Source organism: Ursus maritimus, unplaced genomic scaffold (assembly GCF_017311325.1).
Source record: "Ursus maritimus isolate PB19 unplaced genomic scaffold, ASM1731132v1 scaffold_30, whole genome shotgun sequence".
Classification (NCBI taxonomy): domain Eukaryota; kingdom Metazoa; phylum Chordata; class Mammalia; order Carnivora; family Ursidae; genus Ursus; species Ursus maritimus.
In genome coordinates this window covers 1,260,096-1,285,778 of record NW_024425564.1, presented here as the reverse complement: position 1 = coordinate 1,285,778, position 25,683 = coordinate 1,260,096, and the positions used below count along the sequence as shown (strand labels likewise).

At 49.6% G+C, this 25,683-nt stretch overlaps 2 protein-coding genes across 4 annotated transcripts in view; one reads left to right on the top strand and one right to left on the bottom strand.

The window, feature by feature from the left end:
• Positions 1-2,328, top strand: part of CMTR1 (cap methyltransferase 1) — a 63,345-nt gene extending 61,017 nt beyond the window's left edge. Inside the window, exon 27 of the transcript XR_005838728.1 lies at positions 476-2,328. The gene's annotated coding sequence lies outside the window, so the exon portion shown is untranslated. The remainder of the gene's footprint in view (positions 1-475) is intronic.
• CCDC167 (coiled-coil domain containing 167) overlaps positions 1-8,353 on the bottom strand; it is a 19,383-nt gene extending 11,030 nt beyond the window's left edge. The window contains exons 1-2 of one of the 3 annotated variants that reach the window (XM_040644655.1): positions 7,918-8,001; positions 4,767-4,865 (exon numbers count right to left, since the gene is read on the bottom strand). In XM_040644655.1, coding sequence (XP_040500589.1) covers positions 4,767-4,865; positions 7,918-7,986 — 168 coding nt within the window. In that variant the 5' untranslated portion in view covers positions 7,987-8,001. Of the gene's footprint in view, positions 1-4,766; positions 4,866-7,917; positions 8,059-8,146 lie in introns of those variants that run through there. The other 2 variants (XM_008693373.2, XM_040644656.1) reach the window with 2 other exon arrangements.
• Between the last annotated feature and the right edge of the window lie 17,330 nt (positions 8,354-25,683).

Below are 25,683 nucleotides of genomic sequence, written 5' to 3'. Positions count from 1 at the left end.
GGGGGGGGGGGCTGGGCAGTCCGAGTCTGTGCTGTTAGCTGCCACCCCACATACCGGCCCTGAGCCACTCAGCTCCCGGGAGTGAGCTCCACTCCTTGTAGCCCGGGCTAGGCAGTTTGTGGCAGCTTCGTGTAGGCTACCGACCAACTCTGCAAGGAAGGGGCTATTTCCATTTTAGAGAAGAGCAAACTCCCAGTGTAGAGGTTTTAAGCAAGGTCATGTAATTGGGAAGTGGCAGAATTGAGGGTCTGAATCTGAGGTTTTTCTGCTTCAGAGCTTATGTTCTTTTCAACACTTCAAGCTCTTTCTCCAAAATCCCTCATGAAAACATTCATGACAAAGAAGGGTTCTGTGGAACAAAGTCATTCCACATCCTAGTCGAAGCCAATCTAAGCTTGTTGATCTGCTTTCAACAGATTCTCTACTCTGAATAATCTTGTACAAGGGCTTTGCCTGGTCTCTGTCCACCTAACAGATACTCTCTGTGAGGGAAGAGCTTGACTGAAATCCGCGTGGAGACGGTGAGCCGGGAGCAGAGCGCCTGTCCCCATGTTGAAGGCAATTACCCATCCCCCCAACTTCGGCTTCTCAAACATCCCTGGCACCCTCCCCCAGATTGCCTAAACCGCCACAGCACCCTCCCCAATTCACACAAAACAGCCGCAGTTTTGAGACGGAGAGAGGGGAGCTAGGTAGGCCTGCTAAGCCCTTCTTTCCCCAGTGGGTAGCCAGGCCTTTCTTTTCACGTGCCAGTTCCCAGCCCTGAGAGTGGTGCCAGCTGTTTTATCTCCAGCCCCAGCAGCCTGGGAACCGGATTTCTGGAAATCCACTCATTTTCACACGTCAGGGAGGCCCCAGGACATTTATTATAATCGGTAAAGAGGCCAGAACACCTGCCCAGATGGTCTGTGGCAAGAGCGCTGGGGCTTTCCATCTGAGGCCATCGGGCCACACAGCCAAGTCACATGAGGGTCATGGGCCTCGATTTTCCAGGTGACCAGCCTCAAACCCGAAAGGGCCGATTGCCCTGACACTGCTGAAGGGATGTTTTTCTGTGGAGGAGGCTCAGGGCTCTGTGGGGACAGAAGACAAAAACCTCCATCCATGTCTCCCCAAATCATGAGAAGTCTCTCTCCCAGGCTGAGCAGATGAAGACCGTAAACCTTCCCAGTCTTCAATCAACGAACAATTTTCGGGACAAGCAGAGAGCCAAAGGGCTTGCCATTTCTCTGGAGACTCCCCGCCCCCCTCCGCCGCCCCAGGTCAGGCACACGAGGGGCCCTGCTGAAGCGCCTGCAAGCTCTGAGACCTTGTGAGGCCTTGTGGCGTGCTGAGCAGCTCTACAAGGAGAGCCACGTCAGTCCCTGCCTGAAGCCTTCAGCTGTCCCTGGGCCAGAACGTTGTGTGGGGTTTGTTTTCTCCTCTTTCCCCCAATATATATTTTTTGATAAATTAGGAAAAGCTTCTTCATCGCTGAAAGGCTCAAAGCACTGTTCAAGAACTGGCAGCCACCCCGTGCCTTATGAATTCATTAATTAAGATGCTGGCAAACAGCCACTCCACACACGCTGACATCCAGCCGCGTTAGGTAATGAGGTTTTAGTCTCCTGACCCCCGTCAAGTGGAATGGAGCCAGACACAGGCTGCCGAGAGAAATCACCTGCCCGACGGCAACCTGTCGCTCGCGCCTGCAGCAGGTGACGCTCATTTAATGGTCAGCGGCCCTTCTCCCAGCCCCTGGACGGCTGGCTCCCTGGCAAGGTGGTGTCCAAGTGCCTGCCCCACGGTGGCCTCCCAACCTCTGACCAGTGAACCACTCCACGGGGCTCAGACGGCAGGGCCAAGCGTCCAAGTGCTTCCTCCAGCCACTCAAGCCAATTCAGTAAATATTTATTGATGGTCCACTAAGCTGTTTCTGCCCCTTGTCTCAGAAAATTGGTAGATGCCACACCCCCAGCATTGTGCACAGCCTGTTTCAGAACTGTGACTGTCTACACCTTTGTGGTGGAGGAGGTAACGAAGAGGACGTAACCACCGGCTGACCTGAGCGCAGGACCAGGGCAATCGGAGGCCCCTCATCCCTCCTCTGACCTTGGAATGTACGTTCTGCCCACTGTTCCCGCACTGGGAGCTGTTCCAAGGACATAGCCTTGAGAGACCATGTGTTGTGGAGACCACCTGGACAGTATACGTGACGGAACCCAGTTAAGGCCTCTACACAAACTTGGAAGATTTGGCGGGTGGGTGCGGAGATCTCTTCCTCTTATTCGCTGCCCAAGACAAGCCTCACCTCTAAGTTCCCTTGCTTATTAAACCTGCCACCTACCAGCCTGGAGTGGTCTGCCTCTTTCTTGGGTCTCTCTCTGTCCTCCATGGAAAGGGGTCAGTTTGCAAACCAACAGCTTGGTGCTTCTGCCTCTCTATGCTCGCAGAGAGCTTACAGCAGTGGCTTACACTGAACAAATAATTACAATGTCAAGGTTCTTTCCTCCTGTGCTCATTCTGCCTAGGTAATTTTCTCCCCTCAATTTACCACCTCTTTTTCTGGTAAGGATTCTGGTGAATTTAAATGACTCCCATTTACTTCTCTTTCCTATAGCAGATACTACTCGTTGGCCAACAACACTCCTTCCCAACCCCTCTTGCTTTGCCCACCTCCACTACAGAGGTTAGAAAAGTTCAAGAGATGCTTTCCCACGCTCACTGCAGCCAGGGATGGTCATGATCCAGTTCTGGCCAATGACATGTTCCAGAAGTCCGCTGGAAAACTCCTGGGACAGCTTATGCTTTGCTGATAAAAGGGGCTGTTGTGGGGCGCCTGGGTGGCTCAGTCAGCTAAGCATCTGCCTTAGGATCCTAGGATCGAGCCCCACATCGGGCTCTCTGCTCAACAGCCAGTCTGATTCTCCCTCTCCCTCTGCAATCTCTCTCAAATATTTTTAATATAAAATTTAAAAAAAAAAAGGACAGTGTTGTAGTTCCTTTATCCTTCTTCCTAACTTAAAGTTGGATATGATGACTGGAGCTGTGGCAGCTCTCTTGTGAATATGAGGAAACAGCTAAGAGAATGCAGAAATACCAGCCTTGACTTAGCTGAGCTTTTGAACCAATGCCAGTAGCCATTTACCTCCAAATTTGTTATGGGGAAGAAAGTATATTCCTATTTACTTAGGTCAGTTTTCTGTACCTTGTAGCCAAAGTTTCCATCTGATAGATTTTTGTACTAGGGGCCAAATCTAACCCACTTATCCCCCTTAAAATGTTGGCTAAAACACCACACATCTGTTAAGATCCACTGGCTGTTGAAACATCTAAAGACACCAAGCTGAATGATCTAGCTGTGAAAGAAAAGTACAATGACCAAGTAACAGCTCATTACTATCAGAGGTTACAAAAACAGAAACAAGATTTACATCAGCCAAAATCCTATCAGATTAGACTGAAATGCAGCCTTTCCATCCTTCCACACATTAAAATCAGTAGCAAACCGGTGATTTCTCATCTGAATGCTCTCTCGTTATTCAGAATTAACTCTCAGAAGCTAAACTCATAGCCAGTCTTTTCCAACTCTGAGATCTTTCAGGGTGGCAAATGAGTTGGATAAAAAGACCTTGAGAGGAGACATGAGTGGAGGCTGCTAGGGGGTGCCTTGGTTGTCCTGGGAGGTAAGTGCCCGGTACAGCTGGCCCAAGCCGGCCCTAGGGGTGAGTGCTGCCTGCTTGGTAATTGCTTCATTACAACAAGTGGAGACTGTTTGCAGGTGCCGAGATCACTCACTTGTGGGGGTTTTATTGCACTCGTCAGATTAACAAACATTTTGATTAAATCACCACTTCATTGGCTCTGAGCACACGACTTTTAATAAGAGGACAATATCCACAGCTCCTGAGCATCAGTGCACATTCAATACTCAGATCTGCTGGGAGCACCGGACGAGCAGGTGGGGAGACAGCCAGATGCCAAGCTTTGCCTAAGGTGCACAGTTATAGATCTCAAATCTTAGAATAGCCAAGCAAAAAGTAACCTTAGAGACCAAGATCACAAATGTAAATATCCACATTGGTATTGACAGAATTAAAAAAAAAATGAGCCAATGTGACTGGTAAAGGCACTAGGAGAGCATATGCCCACCAAATTTAAAACATTTTAGAAACCTGTGTCAGCCAAACAAAAGACATCTGTGATCTGTATTTGGATCACAGTCAATGAACTTATAACCCCTGGTGAAATTCACGGTCTTCATATTACAGAAAAGGAAACTAAATCTGAACAAGGGGGCTGGACTTAGCCATGATGGAAAACTGCAGAACTATAAAGGCTACTACCAAGGGCACTGTTTGTTGATTATCTCCACCCCGAGCCAGGCGTGTGCTAGGTATTTCACACACATGGTCTCCTCAAAACCACACTTGAGTCTGGGAAAGCATCTCTTGAGCTTTTCTAACCTCTGCAGTGGAAGTGGGCAAAGGAAGAGGGGTTGGAGACCCACTGGCTCATATTTCACACATACGGTATCCTCAAAGCCACACTTGAGGTTACAAATCAAAATCATAATGAGATACCACCTCAAACTGGTCAGAATGGCTAAAATTAACAACTCAGGAAACAACAGGTGCTGGCAAGGATGTGGAGAAAGGGGAACCCTCTCACACTGTTGGTGGAAATGCAAACTGGTGCAGCCACTCTGGAAAACCGTATGGAGGTTCCTCAAAAAGTTAAAAATAGAGCTACCCTACGACCCAGCAATTGCATCACTAGGTACTTACCCAAAGGATATAAACATTGTGATCCAAACAGGCACCTGCACCCCAATCTTTATAGCAGCAATGTCCACAGTAGCCAAACTCTGGAAGGAGCCCAGATGTCTATCAACAGATGAACGGATAAAGAAGATATGGTGTGTGTGTATGTACGTACACACACACACACACACACACACACACACAGAATATTACTCAGCCATCAAAAAGAATGAAATCTTGCCATTTGCAATGACATGGATGGAACTAGAGGGTATAATGCTAAGTGAAATAATTCAGAGAAAGACAAATACCCTATGATTTCATTCATATGTGGAATTTAAGAAATAGATGAACATAGGGGAAGGGAAGGAAAAATTAGATAAAAACAGGGAGGCAAACCATAAGAGACGCTGAACTATAGGAAACAAACTGAGGGTTGCTGGAGGAGAGGTGGGTGGGGGGATGGGGTAACTGGGTGATGGGCATTAAGGAGAGCACTTGATGTAATGAGCACTGGGTGTTATATGGAACCGATGAATCACTAAATTCTACCCCTGAAACAGTATATGTGAACTAAGTTGAATTTAAATAAAGAATTAAAAAAAATTAAATTAAAAAAACCCACCACACTTGAGGTAAATTGCCATCTGCAGTAGACTGCAGACTGTCCACTAAACATGCTAGGTCCTTCTTCCACAGTGATGGAGCTGTAGCTGGGCATGTGGCCTCCTAGACAATGAATGCATTTCCCAGCAGCTCCTTGCAGTTGGGTGATGTCTCGAGTCATAGCTCACATCTTCGCCAATGGAAGGTGGGCACTCTGGGGCTTATGACTTTTTTTTTTTAAGATTTATTTATTTAAAGAGAGAGTGTGTGTGCACGTGCAAGCGAGCATGTGAGTGGGGGGAGGGGCAGAGGGAGAGAGAGAATCTCAAGCAGACTTTCCACTGAGCTAGGAGCCCAAGGCGGGCTCGATCCCACAACCCATGAGATCATGAACTGAGCCGAAATCACAAGTCGGATACTTAACCAACTGAGCCACCCAGGCACCCCTGGGCCCACGACTCTTAAGACAGTGATGCTTATGCTTCTTCCACTCTCTCTTTCCCTGCCAGTGGACATGTCAATGGGATGTGACTTAGTTCCATTCATGAGGTGACATTAAGGCACTGAGGGATGGCAGTGTCACAAGATGAGGGGAATACGGCAGAACCACTCTAGACCAGGGATTGGCAAGCTACGGCCTTGGGGCCAAATACAGTCCACTGCCTTTTTTTTTTTTTTTGTAAATAAAGTTTTATTGGAACACAGCTACACCCATTAATTCACATATTGTCTATGGCTACTTTTGTGCTAAGATAGCCTATCTAAGCATAGCTGATGCTCCTTATTTATGGTAGTTATGTTCTGTAAAGTTGCTGCCAGCAATGAATTAGCAAATACTGAACCAAGTTAGATTCCTATGAGCCTCTGGTCACAAGAGTTTTATCAAGTGATTAATACAAAACCTTGTTTTTGTGTGTTTCTGTTCAGAGACCTTATTTAATATATATTGTTGACTCATTAACAGTGAACTCACAGCCAACAGCACTATAACTCAACTCTGAACAAAGCCTATCTAACACCTATTTTCTCTGTAAGGCAAATACAGCCTTCTTGCACTTCAGGAAAACTAGACAGCACTTCAGCACTACACTTGAGGGCCATTTTAAGCAACAAAATCACCAACAAAAAGCACACAGACACAAAAAACATGGCACTAAACAGACCACAAAAAGGACACCTGTTTACAGTATAAGCTGAAATAAGACGGCAGAGCGTTACTTGTTCGACCTTAGCTGCGCCTCAGGGGACAGATTTTTCACTGGTTTGTTTGTGAATCACTGCAAAAGCACTGCAAGTACTGATTTGGGGGGTTACAAGTACATTTTAGCAGGAAGGCAAATTTACAAATACGGAATTGGTGAATAATTAGGATCAACTGTAGTTACAACACAGACCATATGGCCCACAAAGCCTAGAAATGTACTATCTGGCCATTTATAGACAACATCTGTCAATCCCTGCTCTACCCTATTAGAAAAAAGTAAACTTTCTGAAGCCACTGAATTTTAGGGTTTTTCTGTTACAGTAGCTTATTGCGTCCTAATCAGATTATAAGGTCTATGCTTTTTCCACCATATAGTGCCACCTCGTTTTACCACTCATACTCTCTTTTAGAGGGAGGTTCATATTTCTGCCAACTTTTTCCTACCAGGTAGGCCAATTATTTCTCAAGGGGTGGTACTAAAACTTCCTGCATCAGCATGGGTGTGTGTAGCTGTTAAAAATGCAGATTCCTGGGGGAGCTTGGCTGGCTCAGTCCATAGAGCACGGGACTCTCAATCTCAGGTTTGTGAGTTCAAGCCCCATGTTAGGCATGCAGCCTACTTAAAAAAAAAATGCAGATTCCTCATTGAAAACGTACACCCAAGCCTTACTGAATTACTCAGGGTGGGAGACAATTCAACTCTCCATTTTTAACAAGCTCTGCAAATTATTCTTAATGCATTCTAAAGTTTGAGAACTACCAAACTGGCAGTAAGCTCACGAAGACTACCACCCTGTGTCTCTCTGGTAACTCCTGGGGCACAGAAGAAATAAGATGCACTAGACAAATTACCTGTGCTGCGTCTCAGCTCCTTCACTGCTTCAGCCTGGGCTCTGCCTGAAACCTCAGTTTCCCCGTCGGTTTAAAACTCTGAGGCTCGTAGTGAGGACCGACTTAGAATGCAAATGATGTTAGCAGTTGCTCAATATGCCTCAATTTTCTTTCCTTTCCATATGCAGTACATTAAGCCCTTTGGGAACGTCTTCATTCCAGAATTCTCTACAAATTCCCACAGATTCCCAAAGTAATTTTCAGGCTACGAGCTTCAGTACCCCAGAGGAAAAAATTTCCCATCTCAGGAGATGTTTAAGCCACTTAGTAACATTCTAAACAGTACGGGCTCTGTCATTTGGGGGGGGGGCCCTCATTCACAGGTATCTATCCTTTTGGGGTGCCCCTCCCCTGCGAGAGCCCGCCCCTTTCGCGTCCTCTTCAGTTACACATCTCCCCTCAGGGCCTCCCAATTTCCGCGTCCCGCCCTCTTCGGGGCTTCCCCTTCACCTCGAGACGTGGAGGTCCCCTCACCTCTGGTGCCCCCTCGGGCTCTCCAAACTCCATCTCCCCCATCCCGCCCCTCATCTTCGGGTACCCCATCGGACGCTCTCACGCCCCTCGCGTCCCTCTCCCAAACTCTCGTCGCTTTCACTTCCTCCCCTCAGCCCCTCCTCCAACCTGCAGCCGGACCGACCCACTGTACCCCGCCGCGGGGAGAAGGCAGCTAACGACACGGCCCACCCCGCACTTGTCCCCTCACCTCTAGAGCGACGCCCAGATTCTCCCGCTTCTTTTTGGTCATGTTACTTGCCGGGATCCCCCAGTCATTATTGGGCGCACCCACTGGCGGCATCACGCATGCGCCAGCGCTCGTACTTCCCTCGCATTGGCCCCAGAAGCGGTGGGAGGCGGGGCTATTGGAGGTCACCACCTCGTTGAGGGGCGTGGCCATCTTGGCGCGGCCATGTTTATGAGGAGCAACTTCTAGTTTGGAGGTCTCAGGCGAGGGTGGGCAGAGGATGGGTAGATTGGCCCGGGAGGAGCAATCGCTCACCCTCCAGAGATGGTGCTCCTTTTCTTTCTAGTTCAAAACCATTTTACATCACTGAGGCACTTTTCACCCCATCTTATCCTTCTGTACCCTTCATCCTTTTAGTGACCACCCGACTTATTTTGAGGCCATGGCCCATCCCTCGTTCAAATTCTGTCCAACGTTCAAGGCCCATCCTGAAGCACTGCTCCTCCAGGAAGTCCCGCCTTGAGCCCTTTGGCACCGTGGGCTCTGATAATGACCTGTTGGTATTCTTTTTTTTTTTTTTTTTTTTTTTTTTTTTTTTTTTTTGTCATGTGTTTTTACTCATTTTTATTGTTTTATTGTAAGAACCACCTACGGGGCCCCTGGCTGGCTCAGTAGGTGAAGCATGTGATTCTTGATCTTGGGGTTGTGAGTTCAAGCCCCACCCCGGGTGTAGACATTGCTAAAAAAAAAAAAAAAAACAAAAGACCCCAGAAACCTGCCTACAAACATCACAGAAAACTTATAAATGAAAAGCAACACTGTTTATCCTACCACTCTTAACACAGCTCCTGTCTTTGTTCCTGTGTATTCCCTTCTAGGCTTGGTCTCAGATATAGTATTTTACACTCTTGTAATCCTATTATATAGTACACTGTAGACCTATGTCTTTAGAGATTTTTTTGTTTTGTTTCATTTTGTTTTTAAGATTTTATTTATTTGAGAGAGAGAGCACAAGCTGGACGAGGGGGAAGCAGACTCCCTGCTGAGCAAGGAGCCCGATGTGGGGCTCAATCCCAGGACTCTGGGATCATGACCTGAGCCAAAGACAGATGCTTAACCGCCCAGGCGCCCCCTTTAGAGATGTTTTAATTGTGACCCCCTATGATGCAAAATACTATGGGTATTTTAGCCCAGTTATCCATATAACTGAAACTGATTTCCTGATAAACACCTTTACCACCTGTGATGTACTCTATTTTCTATTCTAGTCTAATTCATTTTAAAAAAGAGTTGGTGGCAGGAGACCTATTAAGTTTATTTCCTGACCCATTAATGGATACTGAATTACAATTTGAAAACCAGTCATAGGGATGCCTGGGTGGCTCAGTCAGTTAAATGTCTGCCTTCCGCTCAGGTCATGATCCTGGGATCCTGGGATCGAGCCCCACGTCGGGCTTCCTGCTCAGTGGGGAGCCTGCTTCTCCCTCTCCCTCTGCCACTCCCCCTGCTTGTGCTCTCTCTCTCTCTGTCAAATAAATAAATAAAATCTTAAAAAAAAACAACAAACAGTCATAGACATTTTCTCATGTCTTCCAAATCATCTTTTGTGATAGCTGTATATACTGCCAGGTGAGTCGTACATTCTCATATTGGACATTATTCTATGGGATATTACTTCCAAATAATGCCAAAGCAAACATCTTTGTGTACATAGCTCTTTAAGATAAATTCACACAAGTGGAATTATTGGGTCAAAGGGTATGATACCAGAATCAAACACATTATTTTCTGACTAGTTACCTCTCTATTGGAGCTTGCGTTTCTGTGTGTGAGTGATAACCCTGACTCAGTGTTTGGGGGGTGGGAGGGGAATGTTTTCAGATCTGTGTTCTCTTCTTGATATAGTCATTGAGTAATGGAGCTGGAGGGGACCTGAGATATCATCTCGCCTGGCTGCCTGACTGAGGCCCACAGAGGGAAAACGTAGTAAATTCTGTCTGAACAGGAAGCAGGCTGTTGAGCAGTTGTTTAGAGCAGTTCTCAGCTTAACACCCAGCACAGGAAAAACTTGCTCAAGAACATTGTCCATCAACTGTCAATCAACAGCATTTATTGTCAGAACGCTTCACAGCATTGGTTCCAATCCCAGAAAAACCAGACTTTGTACTTCCCAATTATCATAGGCACAGGCCCAGGGGAGGTGAGAAGAGAGGGAAAAACACTGTGTTCTTTTAGAAGTGGCTTCTTATGCATTTGTTTGGCACCAAGAAAAAGCCACGGAGATCTAAGTGGGCTTCGGTCTCTTGTTTCTCTCCCCTACTCCCCTGCGAAATATTGGGCAAGCTGTCATCGTTCTCTGGAAGAGCCTCAGCTTTTCCACACCAAACCTTGTCCAATGGTTCTGATAAGGAGACTAATACTTGAAATGGGGCTGGAATAAGAGCCTATGTGGGTTGTAGCGTAAGGGGAGTGAGGGAGACTGACCCGGACTCCAGTCCCCAGCTCTGCCACTTAGCAGTGGTGTGAGTTGGGACAAGACACTTACACTTCCTGAACCATAATTTCCCGTGCCTGCAAAGCGGAACGAGCTCGTGAGGCCAGGCTTGTAGGGTCATCATGAGAGTTACTAAGTGGTCGGTGCTGTGCGTTGTGAACGACCACCAGGGACCCAGCAGGACTCAGGCAGCTGCTGCCAGTTTTCCAGTAGAGGGTTTCGCTTGGCAACTGTTGCCGTTTGTATTCCGTTGTTATTATTTTGATACTGGTTTGGACCAGCTTTGACACTGTCGTAAAGTAGCTGTTGTTAGGAGTTTGGGGCAAATACTTGGGTGGTTTCCGGCTATCAAGTGGTTCACTGCAAAAGGCAGCCCCCGACATACACAAGTGTCTCTCTGTGATGCTCTCTCCACCTCTCTACTCGTTCTTCCTGCTGAGACCAGCAGTCACGGGTTTCATGTGCCCACACATTACAGACAGCATGATCCCGTGGTGTGGTGAGGCTGAAAAGCCCCAGGTGACCCACTGAGGTCCTTTCGTTCCCCTGGTGCATACAAAGACCAGCTTTGATTCCCACGGAGGCTGTTTGGTGAGCCTGCTGCAGCTTGGCCTGGCTTTGTGCTGGAAACTCTGCCCACAGGCATATCGATTACTGTGGGCCAGCTGTCTGTCCGTCTTTCTAGTTGAGAGTTTTAGAGCTAAGTGTTTAAGGGAGTAAGCTCTGCATTGGCAGACAGGAGAATGGGTTCATTCCTGGCCAGGCCGGGTTCTCACTGCATGACCTTGGGCAGATAAAGCTTCCTCTTTGGTTTTCAAGTTCCTCATCTGTGAAATGGGCATGGGGATGGGGAGGGGGAGGGAGAACTAGACAGCTTAGACACCCTAAGATTCTGTTTTAATGACCTTGTTATATGTAAAGTGCCTAGACATAAGGCGCCCTCCTTGGCTGTAAGGCAGACATATAAAATAAGAACCAATCATTACCCTCAAGATAGCTTCAATCTAGTTAGAGAGACAGACTGACAACATGAAATAGCGAACACCAGACATCATATAATTAAATGCGAGCTGTCTGGTACGTACTGTTGATGCATTAGGAGCTCAGAAAAAAAGAGAAATGCTGTGGGCTTTGCGGAGGCTATGGGTCCCGGAGGACAGGAGAGATTTGGTTAGGTGAAGATGAGGAAGAGGGCACCCCAGGTGGGACCCCAAAGGGCTTCCTGTGCCTACAGGGTCACCCTTTCACCTTTGCACAAAATCGCTGTGTAGGCTAGCCACGGCCCTGGCTTATTTGTCACAGAGACCGTTGGGTCGATTTTCTACCCCTTGTTCCATCCTTGGCTTGCCTGACCTGAGGGGCCTGGACCTGGGACCCCAGCCCTCCCTTTCCCACCACTGCCTCGAGGGCACCTTCTCAGAGCAGGAGTGGGGGAGAGTGGAATCGTTCACTGTCAGAAGCATTTCAGGCAGGAAATGAAGGATTTCGTAGGTGGTTAAAAATACAGTGGAGGCTGATTTATGTTTGGAGTTTGCTCCAGGACAGCAGATTATAGCCCCAGTTCTCAGGCAAAGGCAGCGGTGTCTTTATGGCCTGCTTGGATCAGTTTTATGTCTTGGTGATTTTTATATGTTTCAGCGAAGCTAAGATGCTCGAACTTTTTTGTCCTGTACTTTGCTGGGGAACTCGTGTACCACTCTGTGCACCCGATCTCGTTTTCCCAGAAAAAGAAAGCCAAAGGAGGTGAAAGGGATGTTTTTGCTTGCTATTTAATTGGTATCTGGCTTTTAGCTAAATGAAATCAAATCATAAATGATGAATCCACATGAGACCCTGAAGTAGATGTCAAGTGACATCGTGAAAACAAAAGGACGGAAATCCAAATATTGTTGAATATGCATATCTATAACATGTTGATATCCATAATATCCTCTTGATCAGATAATTAGTGCCAAGATAAGCTATGCGACCTTCCCTGTCGTGCTGTTTCTACCTTAATGGCTGCTATACCTTTTGTAACTGATCATGCTTCCCGCATTTTTGTTCCTGAGGAAGCTTAGATCTGAGCTTGTTCAGGAATTTAGAGCACAGGTTTCCAGGTACCAGCATCGTCCCTGGCTTTATTTTATTCTTCTACCCTTGTTTTCCCTTTGCTCTATCACTTCATCTATTTTTATCCCACTGTATCGTGTGCATCTTGGTAAACTACCTCAAAGCTTTTTGGAACACAAAGGAGCCTAAATAAATCAATAAATACATCCTGTGTTTGTAAATATGGCACTTTGTTCTTTCTAAAGCAAGTTCACATCCATTAGCTCTGTGGACCCTCACACACCCCTGTAGGGGAAGTTGGGCAGATGTTTGATCGGCCCCATTTTGCAGGCAAGGAAGCTGAGGCACATCCGTGACCGGGGTGGCTTGCACTCCCCCATCTATCTAGAAGACCACCTGAACACCTTCGAAGAAAAAGGCAAGAATATGAAACTAACAGCCCCCCAGGTGACTTTAATTATTACATGTGGATTGCGAAGGAGGAAACCAAGTTTGGAGTCACCAACTGGAAAGGAGACAAACCGGGGTGCCCACTGGCTTCAGAGCTCTACCCGCCTTCCCTCCAGTCCATATCTGTGTTGCCATTTGCACTGTCTACCACTCCCATTGCTCCCATGGGTGGCATGTGACCCAAGCTGGGCAGCCAATCATAGCACCACATGCTCCTGGCTGTCGTGATTGGCTCAGAGGAGAGGACACATGACCTGAACTGAGCCAATGGAGTGCTTCAGTGAGATTCTTAGTCTCTAGCAGGGAAATGAAAGCCCACCTCAGCTCTGGTTGTGGAGCTGTTGAGATGTGATCCTGGAAGTGCTGGTGGTAGTACTCTCTTCCAGGAGAAGCAGCTCAAGCGAAGTATGAGAGAAGGCAGGCAGCATGCACAAAGCACAACTATGGGAGGCAGGGAGAGAGAGTGCCCTGCAGATGCGCGGAGCTCAGCTTCCAGGTTCTGCTCCCTCACCCCCTCCCAGGATGGAGGCCAATGAACCTCCCCATTTGAGGGAGCTAGTTTGAGCTGAGTTTCTTTCATTTACAGCCTAGAGATTTCTTAATTCATATATTTTCTAGGCTTTTTTTTTCCCCTGGGAGAAGAAACCCTGAAGTTCTGTTTCTCTGAAGTCCCAGTTTTGTTTTCCTAGGTCTCAGGTCAGGAAACTCAACGTTAAGCTTGACCAACGGGGCTTAGGCTCTGGTAATAATTGCCACCACGTTGTCAAGCATCTGTCTATAGCTGGGGCATTAACAAAGACTATGGAGCTTAGTGGTTCAGAATGGCTCTGAACCTGGCTCTGTAGCTCGTCAACTGCACGAACTTGGGCAAGTTACTTAACCTCTGAGCCTCAGTTTCCTCATTTATGAAAAATGGGGATAATCACAGCAGAATCCTAAAATTCTTGTGAAGGTTATATGAAATCCTCCATTTTAGCATATAATGCTGTGCTTAGCATCTAGTAAGCACATCGTAAATGTAGTTCAATTATTTTCGGATAATTTTACATGCAATATCCCTCAAGCTCACTCAAGAGTGAGGAAGAACAAATATTCTCATATCTGTGTGACTGATGAAGACTTTGATGTGCAGAGTGGTTAAGTGACCCACCCAAGTCACATAATAACTGGAAGAGTCTGGATTCTAGACATTGGAGTCAAATCCAGGGTTAAAAAAAAAAAAATCCAGGGCCATGTCTTTAAAACCATGTTTACCAAAGGACACTGCGCTGGCTATTGTCAGGGAAACAATGTAACTTATAAAGGGCACTAACTCTCCAGGGGCAGAGTCCATTAGAGAAGCCGAATTCTGTCCGGAAGTCTGCTTGGTGAGGACAGAGGATTGACACTGGAAAGATGCCCAGAGAAAGGACTGCTTAAATTGGCTTCCCTGGGCACCTCCAGCCAGTGTCTGTCCACCCTCCTCTCCCTCTTCTTCCTCACTGTCAGCTCTCAACCCCCACAGCTCACATATAAGCATCCTAGAAGACAGACTATCAGAATCAGAAGGTAATATAGAGATGGCCTGATCCCATTAGTGCATTCAACACACATTTGTTAAGCATCTACTGTGTGCCAGGCATAGCAAATATAATGGTAAACAAGACACAAATGAGAAAATTGAGTCCCAGGAGGGAAGATGGCTTCGCTAAGGTCTACAGAGAATTTGCAACTTTAGTAGACACCTTCCAGAGATCTCTGCTTAGCTCACAATGATCCCCCTTGCCTGAAGTTTAGGTGATCTTACCTTACTCACCACAGTTGATTGGACCTGAGGAAAACACCTGACTGAAGCTGGACCAATCAGATTTCATCAGCCAAGAATTTGACCCTGGAATGAGATGCTGGTCTTAAGCCCAGAGAGGAAGGCGCAGAATAGTCCTATCAATGCACCAAGTCTTGGATCAACACTTGGGTCTCCCACCAGCACCACCCAACCCTTATAATATGGCTTTTCTCTTCATTTTGGGAATTTTTAAGTTATTATTTTTTTCTTCTTGTAACAAAAATAACCTAAACTAAGACTGTGGCCAAGAGTGGATTAAAACCCAAGTCTCCTGGCTCCCAGGTCTGTGTTCTTTCCGCCACTCTGACTGGCAGCAGAGATGCATTTTCAAGGATCGCTCAGAACACTGACCTTTGAATATGACCTCAAATATATCAAACACAGCCATGCCATCCAAAGGGGTTCTCAGCGTTTCAGGCAAGGGATCTCTGGGAGGTGCCAAGTTCCATGATCTCTTAAAGCAATTGCCTTGGGGGTATGTGTGGTTTCCAGAACAGCGGCAGAGAATGGTGATGAAAAGTTCAGGCTCTGAAGCCGACTGCTTGAGTTCAAACCAGTCGAGGTCCTCCACTCACCAGCTGTGTACCTCGGGCAAGTTGCTTTTCTCAGGTTCCTCCTCTGCTATTGCCCCCACAGGGCTGTTGAAAGCCTCCATACATGTATATAGTGTTTAGAATAGTGTGCAACAATAGTAGACTCTAGCTATTTACCGTTACCTGCTTTTTTTAGATCACATTTTCTCACAAGACATTGGGTTTAGCTTTCACTCACTTCTGTAGCTGCTGCTAGTCTCCTGAGAGTCACCTTGATCTGATCACATTGTCAGTGTGAAAACCAGCAGCATTCAAAGCCCAAGTCAGATACCCACATGAAAAGCAATCAGTCTCTGACATTTTACACACCTCGTACCTGTGACGAGTCAGTTGTCTCATCTCATACACTCAAGAACTGACCAGCTTGATTAAAGTTTCTCATCAAACATTCATTCAAAAGTTCTTTACTAAGTGCCTATTCAGTGCTGATCTCTAGACTGGGGCTGGGGGACACGGGCTCTGTTTGGTGAGAGACTAAAAGATAAATGCAATGCCATGTTATCAGCACTGTGAGGGAGGCAAGCGTAAGGAGCTAGGGATGTGTTCGGAATGCAGACCTAGTTCAGACTAGGGAGTTAGGGAAGGAGGCTCAGAGGAAGGGAAAAATGAATAAGAGTTAGACAGACAATGCAGTTTCACACCTATCAGATCAGCAGACACCTGACAAAACCAAGTGTTGGCAAGAACATGGAGCCATGGAAACTCTGATACATTGTTGGTGGAGTGTAAATTAGTACAAAATTTTGGAAAACAAATCAGCACTAACTAGAAAAGTTGAAGATACACTGGCACAAGAAGTGACATATTATAAGCATTTGCCTTGTTGCAATAGCCAAGAACTGGAAACCACTTAAATGTCCATTAGTCAGCTACTGCAGCAATCATGCTGTGTAACAAATAATCCTTTAGGAAATCTCAGTGACTACAGCAACAAACATCTACTTCTTGCTCATAGGATTTTAGGTGAGCTGGGGTGATTCTGTTCAGATTCACATCTGCTTCATGTCTCTCTCATTTGGGGACTCAGGCTGAAGAGACAACAGCTTGCTGGGAACTTGCTCTTCTCACAGCAAATAGCAAGACTGCAAGAGGCCAAGCTAAACCATACAAGTACATTTGGAAGCTCTGTTTGCATCACATTCTCTAGTCATGTAATTCACCAATTGACATATTACCAGCATGCAATTCTGTCTTGGACTAGAGGATGGTGTTGCCATTTGCTGGGACAGGAAAACCAGGTAGAGTGGCTGATTTAGGAAGAACAATGATGAGTTCAATGGAGTGGTAACCCTGAGGGCTGGGCTCCAGGGTACAGGCGAAGGGATCGCAGATGGGGTGGGAGGGCAGGTGGGTGGTTGAGGGAGCCTGAAGGTCTTTGTTTTCTTTGTGCTCCAGAAAGGGTGCAGCGGGGCCTGGGATGGGCATGGAAGACACTACCTGGTACCTACGCACAGCATTCCTCCCCCTCTTTGCTAAAAGAGCCCCAATTTTCTCCACCAGTCAATGTGCTCAGGTCCAAGATGAATCATGATTGGTACAAATCACTTATGCTCATCTATTCGCTTCTGCCAGTGATTGGCCTAGGAGTAGACATATGACCCCATCCTGGCCAATGAAACAAAAAGTCTGCTGGGTGTTCTGGGAAACTGTTTCCTCCGTGATAAGAGACATAAGTGAGAAGAAAGTCTTCCTGTCTTCTCACCATACACATACATTTTTCTCTGCCCAAGCCTTTCATTTCTACTTGGGAAACTGTTGGGAGGGGGTGTGAGGCTTGGAACTGCAGCAGCCATCTTGTCACCGTGAGGAGACACATTGAGGGTGGCAGAATGAATAAACAGGAAGAGGTTGAGGGCGTGATGACATCTGTGACCTGTTAAATGAGTTTGGGGACCCACTACCTTCAGACACTTCTCCAGTACATAATATATATATCCTATGACCTGAGCCACTGACTATTGGTTTTTCAAACACAACCTAATTGCCAAATGCACCCTGATTGATTTGAAATTTTGAAATAACTCAACTGTGACTTGAAAAAGGGAAACCAAATGCCACCTTAAGGGCCTGGTTGAGGGTGAGGATCTTACAATCCTCCAAGGTCCTCCGCAACTGGATCCCCACACTAACTCTGTCATCACCTCCTATTACTCTCCCTTGTGCAGGCTACCTCATCTACACTGGCCTTTTGCTGTTGCTCAGATATGCCAGGCACATGCCCATCTCAGTGTCTGTGTACCTGCTGTTGACACTGCTTGGAATACTCTCCCTCCAGGTGCCCTCATGGCTTCCTCTCTCGCTCCCTTCAGGTCTTCACTCAGAAGTCACTTTCCTGATGACATATTCTCTGGCTTCTTTCTTTAAATTGACCTCCCTCCCAAGTCCCCTTATTCTCCTTCCTTTTCCTCCATAACACCTCCTATATATTTTGCTTATTTATTTTGTTTGTTGTCTCTCTACCTTAGGACACGGCTCCATGTCATTCACTGATGTATCCCCCAGGGCCTAAAATAGTGAACATAAGTAGTAGATGTTCAATAAATATTTGTTGAATGAATAAATGTGTGAGTGAATGAATGAATGAATGAATGAGTGAATGAATTTGTAGGGACTCCAAGACTAACAAGTAGGAGTAACTTCCTCTGTTAGACACCAGCAGTCTGGAGAATGAAAGTGGATGGCTGGACTAATTTAGGGATGGAGATTTGCTCAGAGGAAGTAGCAGAAAGATAGCAAGAGGGACAAAGCTTTGGAGAGGCTTCTCCACGGTAGGGTCTCTACCTCTGTGGTTATCAAGGAGCATGGTATGGCGGGGCACCTGGGTGGCTCAGTTGATTAAGCATCTGCCCAGGGTCCTGGGATCAAGCCCCGCATTGGGCTCCCTGCTCAGCGGGGAGTCTGCCTCTCCCTCTCCATCTGCCTCTCCCCAGCTCATACTGTTTCGCTCTCTCTTGCTCTCTCTCTCAATAAATAAATAAATAAATAAATAAATAAAATATTTTTTAAAAAGTGTCCAACTCTTAGTTTCAGCTTAGGTAGTGAGCCCAGGGTTATGAGATCGAGCCCAGTGTTGGTGTTGGGGTGTGTGCTCAGCTGGGAGTCTGCTTGAAGATTCTCTCCCTCTGCCCCTCCCTCTCCTCAAATAAATAAATAAATCTTTACCAAAGGGGGGGGAAGACATGTGGTGTGGTATTTGAGAGCACGGACTGTCCCAGGACCTGTATGTGGCCCTTCCCGCCAGCTCCCCCCAGCACACGGAGCTCCCCGTCCTGCCTCCTTCCTGGGGGCTGTTCCTGCTCCAGGCTCCTGTTTCTAGCTGGGAGGCTCCCCTCACCTGGAACGCTGACTCGAGCACCACTTAGCCACACTCCCTGCCCCCTCTGGCCCAATTTCCCCCTTCCCAGAATTGCCATTCCCCGAACTTGTGTCCCCTCACCCCCGGAGTTCCCATGCTTTGTGCGCACGTGTGTCTGCTCTCCAGCCCAGCTGCGGGCCCCCTCTCCTCTCCCGTGCTCCAGCGCAGCCCACAAAGTGGGGTGGGGGGCGGGGGCATGAAGACACTCGGTAAACCCAAAGGGGGCGGGGGAAAGGTTCTGTTATTTCAACAAGACATATTTAGAGATGAGTATTCCTTTTGGGTATTCCATAAAATGGCACTTGCCCACCATCCTCCGTGTCTTCTGGTGAGGAACATATGCTTGCACACGTGTTGTCGCATTGATTTCTCCAAGAACCCCGGGAAGAGGGTGCTATGATTGCCGCTTCCAGATGAGGACTCTGTGGCCCAGAGAAAGGCAGGAACCTGCCCAGAGCTACACAGAAAGAAGCAAGCTGGGTCTGAGGGGTCCGAGTTCTCCCAGGGTTGAGGGAGAGAGAACTCCCTTCCCCCTTCTCTGCCAGCTGCCTCTCCCCACCCCCCTCCCCTCTCCTTCCCAGCCATAGACACCAGAACCCTGGCTCCAGGCAGAACGAGAACCAGTTCTGTGTATTTGCAGCGAACAAAGGCTCAGGAGCTCTTCCTAAATGGCTTGCTGGAGGCAGCAGCGTTTTTATCTGTGGCCTCCCCTCTCCCTCGCTTCCTCTCTTTGAGGCTGTGCGGAATCAGAGAGAGTCCGTCCGTATCCGTGCTGGATGCAGGCTCAGGCCTGGAGTGAGCCAGATCACCGCTTAGCCATCTCCGCCGGCCTGCCGGGAAGGCTCAGACTTCTTCCTCCAACCTTCCACTCACGCCTCCAGCCTCTGCTTGGGGTGAGAGTCCCTCCCGCTCCGTGTACCTGGAGGGCTGTGTGGAGCTGGGCTCTGGTCCCGCTGAGTACCTGAGGGACCAGGGGCCCTGGGCGGGGGCAGCAAAGCCTTTTGGGAGCAGAGATCATGTCTGGTGCTGGGCAGGAAACCTTCCCTTTGTCCCTCTAGATCCGAGCCCCGCCTTTCCACACCCCGCTGCCTGGCCCGGAAAGCTGTTGTCTCTGGATGCATCCAAGGGCCCAGTGAGGACAGGGAGTTTATGAGCCCGGTTCCCTCCTGGCGAGGTTACCGTGGGCTGGTCGTGTCCCTGACCCACAGTTACCCGTGTCAGACAGCCCCCGCCCTCAGGGGCTGTCCACTTCCGCCAGCCCTGAGCTCCTGCAGTGCCCCTTGTGGGTTTCCCTAAACCCTGCCTGTATCTCTGTAAGCAAACTGTCAAACTCCCCTCACTGACAGGACATGCAGACTCAGAGGCAGCTGGGTGAGCCGGAGGGTGATTCTGGGTGAAGTCTCCCGGCTGGAGGAACCCCCGGTGAGCCGCAAGGGGGAGTTCGGTCAACTCCATCTCCAAAAGCAGACTGAGCACCTGGGGCTTCCGAGCTGGGGGCAGCAAGCGCTGGAAACAGTCGCCCTCACCTCTCCTCTGGGAAAAGGAAGACTGCCCTGATGGGCCCAGACTTCTGGGCAAATGACTACGCAGTGAACAGTGATCTCCAAATGTTTTCAGCTCATACCCCCATGGGCAAAACAGTTTTGAGGATGTGCCTGTGTAGCAGGCAGGGTCCCGGCAGGAAAGAGATGTCATATTCAAATTAGGGTAATCCAAGGAAGTTTATACATAAAGGAACCACAAGGGACTGTGTGGTAAGCACAGCAAAGGCCACCCTTCCATCCACAGGAGGAAGGGGAGGGAATGATTGTCTAAATTTGGAGTGAGGGGGCGCCTGGGTGGCTCAGTCATTAAGCATCTGCCTTTGGCTCAGGGCGTGATCCCAGGGTCCTGGGATCGAGCCCCACATTAGGCTCCTCTGCTGGGAGTCTGCTTCTTCCTCTCCCACTCCCCCTGCCTGTGTTCCCTCTCTCGCGGGCTGTCTCTCTCTCCGTCAAATAAATTAAAAAAAAAAAATTTGGAGCGAGAGAGCCAACCTGTGAGGAGCTGCCCCGCGAGGGACACAGCCATCTGAGGCGGCCCCGCAGGGAGGGAGGCCTGAGAATAAATTCCCTCCCTGGCCGGTCCTCCTGCCATCCTCCCATTAGCCAAATCTTACCCGAAACCCCAGGGCAGGGAGCCTCAGGGCAGGGTGGAGGAGGGCCCAGGGAGTCAAGGGGACACGCAGGAGAGATATTCGGCTCATACCCCCAGCAAATGTATGCTTATCTATTAACCCTGAACACGGGCGGGGGCGCTAACGTATTACACGCGTTGAACGGTGCGCACGCGAAGCCGAATCGAAAAGACTGAGACAAAATAGAAGTGGCACCCCAACAGATTCATGCCTCCTTGGGGTGTGGGCTCCCTGCTTGGATGAAGACTGTGTTAAAGGCCATTGTCCCTGTAGGAACATGCTGGGGTGATGGAAATATTATCCTGACCTATGTAGTGATTATACAAGTGTAAACGTAAGTAAACACTGGCCACATTGTACGCTTAAGATCAGTGCATTCGACCGAACAAAAATCTGTGTCTCACACACGCACGCGCACGCACACGCACACGCATACGTCGGAGCCCAGCGGGTCCCCACTAGTCTGCCATGGCTCCTCCGAAAGGCTACAGCAGCCTGTTGTTCCAGGCCCGCTTGTCCCGCTTTCTTCTCTTCCTTCTTTTCTCCCTTTGCCCACCCTGCCGGAGTGGCGGGGCCCAGCGCACCTGCCTCGGGAGGAGGCCCAGCTGCCTGTTCCCTCAGAGCAACCAGTCGCGCTTACACAGCTCTTACTAGGCGCTGGAGGCTGCTCCAGGCACTTCATGTACGTGAGCTCATCTAATTCCCACAACAACCCGTGAACATTGGTACTATGTGCACCTTCATTTCACAGATGAGGAGACTGAGGCACAGAGAGGGGAAGGGACTCACCCAAGGCCACACAGCTAGTAAGAGGCAGAGCTAGGATTTGGCCCCTGGGTCTGTGCTCCACAGCTACGGAGCTTCTGTTAGCTTCCCTGGGGCCGGCAAGGAAGCTGTCTGGGGCCTGATTTTTCCTCTCGCATTTCCTTCAAATCCTGCTCTCCTCCTCTCGTGTGGCGATTGGTGTGGGACCCGTCCAGGCCTGGCCTAGCGGGCCGTGGCGTGCCAGTTAATGAGGTGGTCCCTCAGGCAAGTGGTCTGGGAGGCAGGAGGCAGGCCCTGGGGCTGGGCCCTCTGTCCTTCCCCCTGGCCTGGAAGAGGGAGAGGTTGATGTTTGCCCCACCCCCTCACCCTCTGGGCAGCCTGGCCTCCTCTTCTCCCTGACTGGCTGACCTTGGCCTCCGCCCTTTGCCAGCCTCCTCCCCACCCTTGCAACACATTCTGCCCTAGCCGATCCCAGCCTGCCTCTAAGCCCTGTTGAAATCCCACCCTCCCTCTGGAGAGGACCCTGTCCACCCCAGCGCACCTTTGAATCTGGAAGCCAGGCTTCCTTCTTACTGCAAGCTCAGGCAGGGTAGCAAACATGTCTGTCTTGCTCACTGCCACCACCTGGACACCTTCCTGAAAGGGGCTTGGGACGGAGCAGGCACCCTATGACCGAATGAGCCGAGGAATACCGGGATGTTCACGAGCCTTGACATTGTTCTGTGAGCCGATGGCGGATCATCGGAGGTTTGTCAGCAGGTGCACTGCGTCATCGGAATTCTCCCAGCGTCCTGGGGTGTTTGGGCCGGCGCCTTCCCTCCCTTCTGAAGAGTGTTCGCTGAGAGCTCTAGCAGCTGGACAAGACCCCTCCCCAGTGCCTGCGAAAGAAATGGTGGGCCCAGGCTCATGAGCAGCACGAGCCCTAGGCAACCAGGCAGGGCAGCGCTTACAAGGTCCGTTTTGCTGACTGTGGGCACTGTTAGTGCCCACCCGGTGGGGGAGAGCCTGTCCACACGGGCCTCCTCCCGACAGCCTCACATCAGAAGGCCTCGGGCAAACTGAACTCTGTCACTTCACAAGACAGGTCATTTCCCTCCCCAGCTTCCAAGCCTTCACCGGAGCTGTTTTCGTGTCCCTTAGCTCTGTTGGTATTGAAGTCTGGGCGGCCTGACAGCCCTGGCAGACAGCCCAGAGGCCAGCGCCCCAGGCAGACACACTCTCTGCCTTATTATTCAGCCTCGGTGGCCTCGCTGCGATTGGGTGGCATTTGTGAGCACAAAAGAGAAGACACGAGCATTCTGGAGGCCCTTTCAGAAAAGGGCGCCGCAGGCCTCCTGGCTGGAGATTCTCTGGAGGTCCGGTTGAGTCTATTTTCAGCTGTCCAGGCATGTCTGTTTGCGCCCTGACCCTGGCCCCACGGAGATTTCTGCCAGAGCTGGAGTTACGGTCTTCCCCAGGCATGGGCACCCTACTTGCACACTTTCTTACAAATGGGGTGACGGTGGCGCCTGCGGGGGTCCGGCCCCTACCGCAGGCTCCTGCTTCCCTCTGGCTGCTGGGCCCTCCTCCTCCCTGCGCAGGCCCTTCCAGGAAGTGAACAGAGGCCCCTTTGCTGCCACTGCTGCAAGGAGCTGCGGGTCAGCCATAAAGGGCCAACTCGTTAACCAGTGCCTTCTGTGATTCAGGGCTCCTTTGTCACCCACATCATCAGCCGTGGCACCCAGATCAAAGCTGCGGCCAGTTGTGCACCCAGCCTTTTCTATCTGTAGGAGACAGTGGACCGGAGCAAGGGAGGACGAAGGATGGAAAGGGGCCTTCCTCCATACCAGCCTCTGTCCCGCTCTGCTCCCGGCTGGCTGCCGCCCCAACCCTGTTTCTAGTCCTGGGAGCAAGGAGGGGGGTTTGAAAATTCCACCCAGAAATGGTGCCCTGGTTCCCGGCATGCCCTGTGGCCGTCTGTTGTTCATTTGAAATCTGTTCGCCCGGGAGTCCCAGTTCAGCTGGGCAGACAGCAGTATTTGCTTATTAATTTGTTTATTGATTTACTGGGCTGTACTTGGGGCTTCTCCCGGGAAGAACTCCAGACGTGTGGGCCGCCCAGCTGCCAGCCATCAGTCAGCCTCAAGCTGGGGGCCTAAAACGCCACAAGGTCCAGAGCAGGCCGGCCTCGAGCCGGCGCAAAGCCCTGGACGGCCACCGGCTGGGCAGTGGGGCACCAGGGGACCGGGGGGCGGGGGGACAGAGGCCAGTGGGTGAGGGGGGTGGCCCTGGGGACCAAGGCATGCCGCGCTGTGAGTGAGCGCTCCCCCCCCTCCCCTGCACTGGTGCCACGCTTCCGCACCCCTGCTCTGGGCCTCTCCCCACGGAGAGGTTCCTGCAAATCCGGGCCAGGAGCCAGGAAGCGCGCGTCTCCATCAGGTCCGGAGGGGCCCTTCCCTGGCTCCGCGCGGATTGAAGGGGCCTCCTTCCCTGAGGCAGGGGATGCAGGAGGACCAGTCCAAGGTCTTCGGTGCCCGAAGGCACTCAGATTCCTGTTTTAGGACGGGTTTTCCAAACGTGCCAGGACTGAGTAAGGCAAAGGGTGTTTCTAGCAATGATTCTCTCAGCTCTTGCATAATAATACTACATTTTTTTTTTTAAACCTCTGAGGACGTCTGTGGCTTTGTCGCCTTTTGGAGGCATATGTTGACTACAGATTGTGGTAGCAAGATGGGAGGGGAGGGTGCGGAGGGAAGAGGCAGCAGCATCTGAACGGAATTCTGTCTCGGATGTAAAGATCTCTGACAGAGAACTTGTAAGAGCCTGGAGACTGAGAGTGGGCTTGGGGGTCACACAGACCGGCTCCGTCATTTAGGAGCTGGGCAGCCTCAGGCAAGTTACTTACCATCTCTGCGCCTCATCTTGTCTGTAAAATGAGGGTGAGAGTAGGAACTTCATAGAGTTGATGTGAGGGGATAAATGAGAACATGTAAGAAAAGCATTAGCGTGTCGTTACCTCCCTATTGTACAAACGAGATTAGATACTTGATATTTCCTGGGGCGCCTGGGTGGCACAGCAGTTGGGCCTCTGCCTTCGGCTCAGGGCGTGATCCCAGCATTATGGGATCGAGCCCCACATCAGGCTCCTCCGCTAGGAGCCTGCGTCTTCCTCTCCCACTCCCCCTGCTTGTGTTCCCTCTCTCGCTGGCTGTCTCTATCTCTGTCAAATAAATAAATAAAATCTTTAAAAAAAAAAAAGATACTTGATATTTCCTTTTGGAAATCTCCCCCCTAAAATGAAAGGACTCTGTCTGAATAAATCCGGGTCCCGCTTTTTAGATGTGCCTTTCTCTCTGGCTGCTCTGGACTTTGCGGGGCCTTCCTGGAGCCCCTTCTCTCCCTTTCCCCTTGGGACCAAGACCAAAACCGCCTGGCATTGCCGGAAGTGGGAAAGGCGTCGATATGAGCCCGCAGAAGTTGCCAGGTGTGGATCGGGCAGTGGTGTGGCCGGACAGGTGGAGGGAAAGGCTGAGAGTACCAACCCCTGTGAAGGCCACAGCTCTGAGAGAATGCACAGGATCTCAGGGGAGCATATGGGCTGAGGAGTCCCACTGCCCAGACTCCAACCTGAACCCTGCCATTCACGGCTGCACGGTCTGGAGCAAGGGGTCTAAATCTGCCTGCGCCTGGTTTCCGGATCTGCAGAAGAGATTCTAAGAGTGCTTGACTCATTGGGTTGTAGTGAAGTTGAGGGAGTTTATACATATCACACACTTGAAACACTAGCCACCTGGTACACAGCTTTCCAGTCTTACTCCAACCAGGGTTTAAAACACTCGTGACTCATCTTCCATGATTCCTACCCCAAC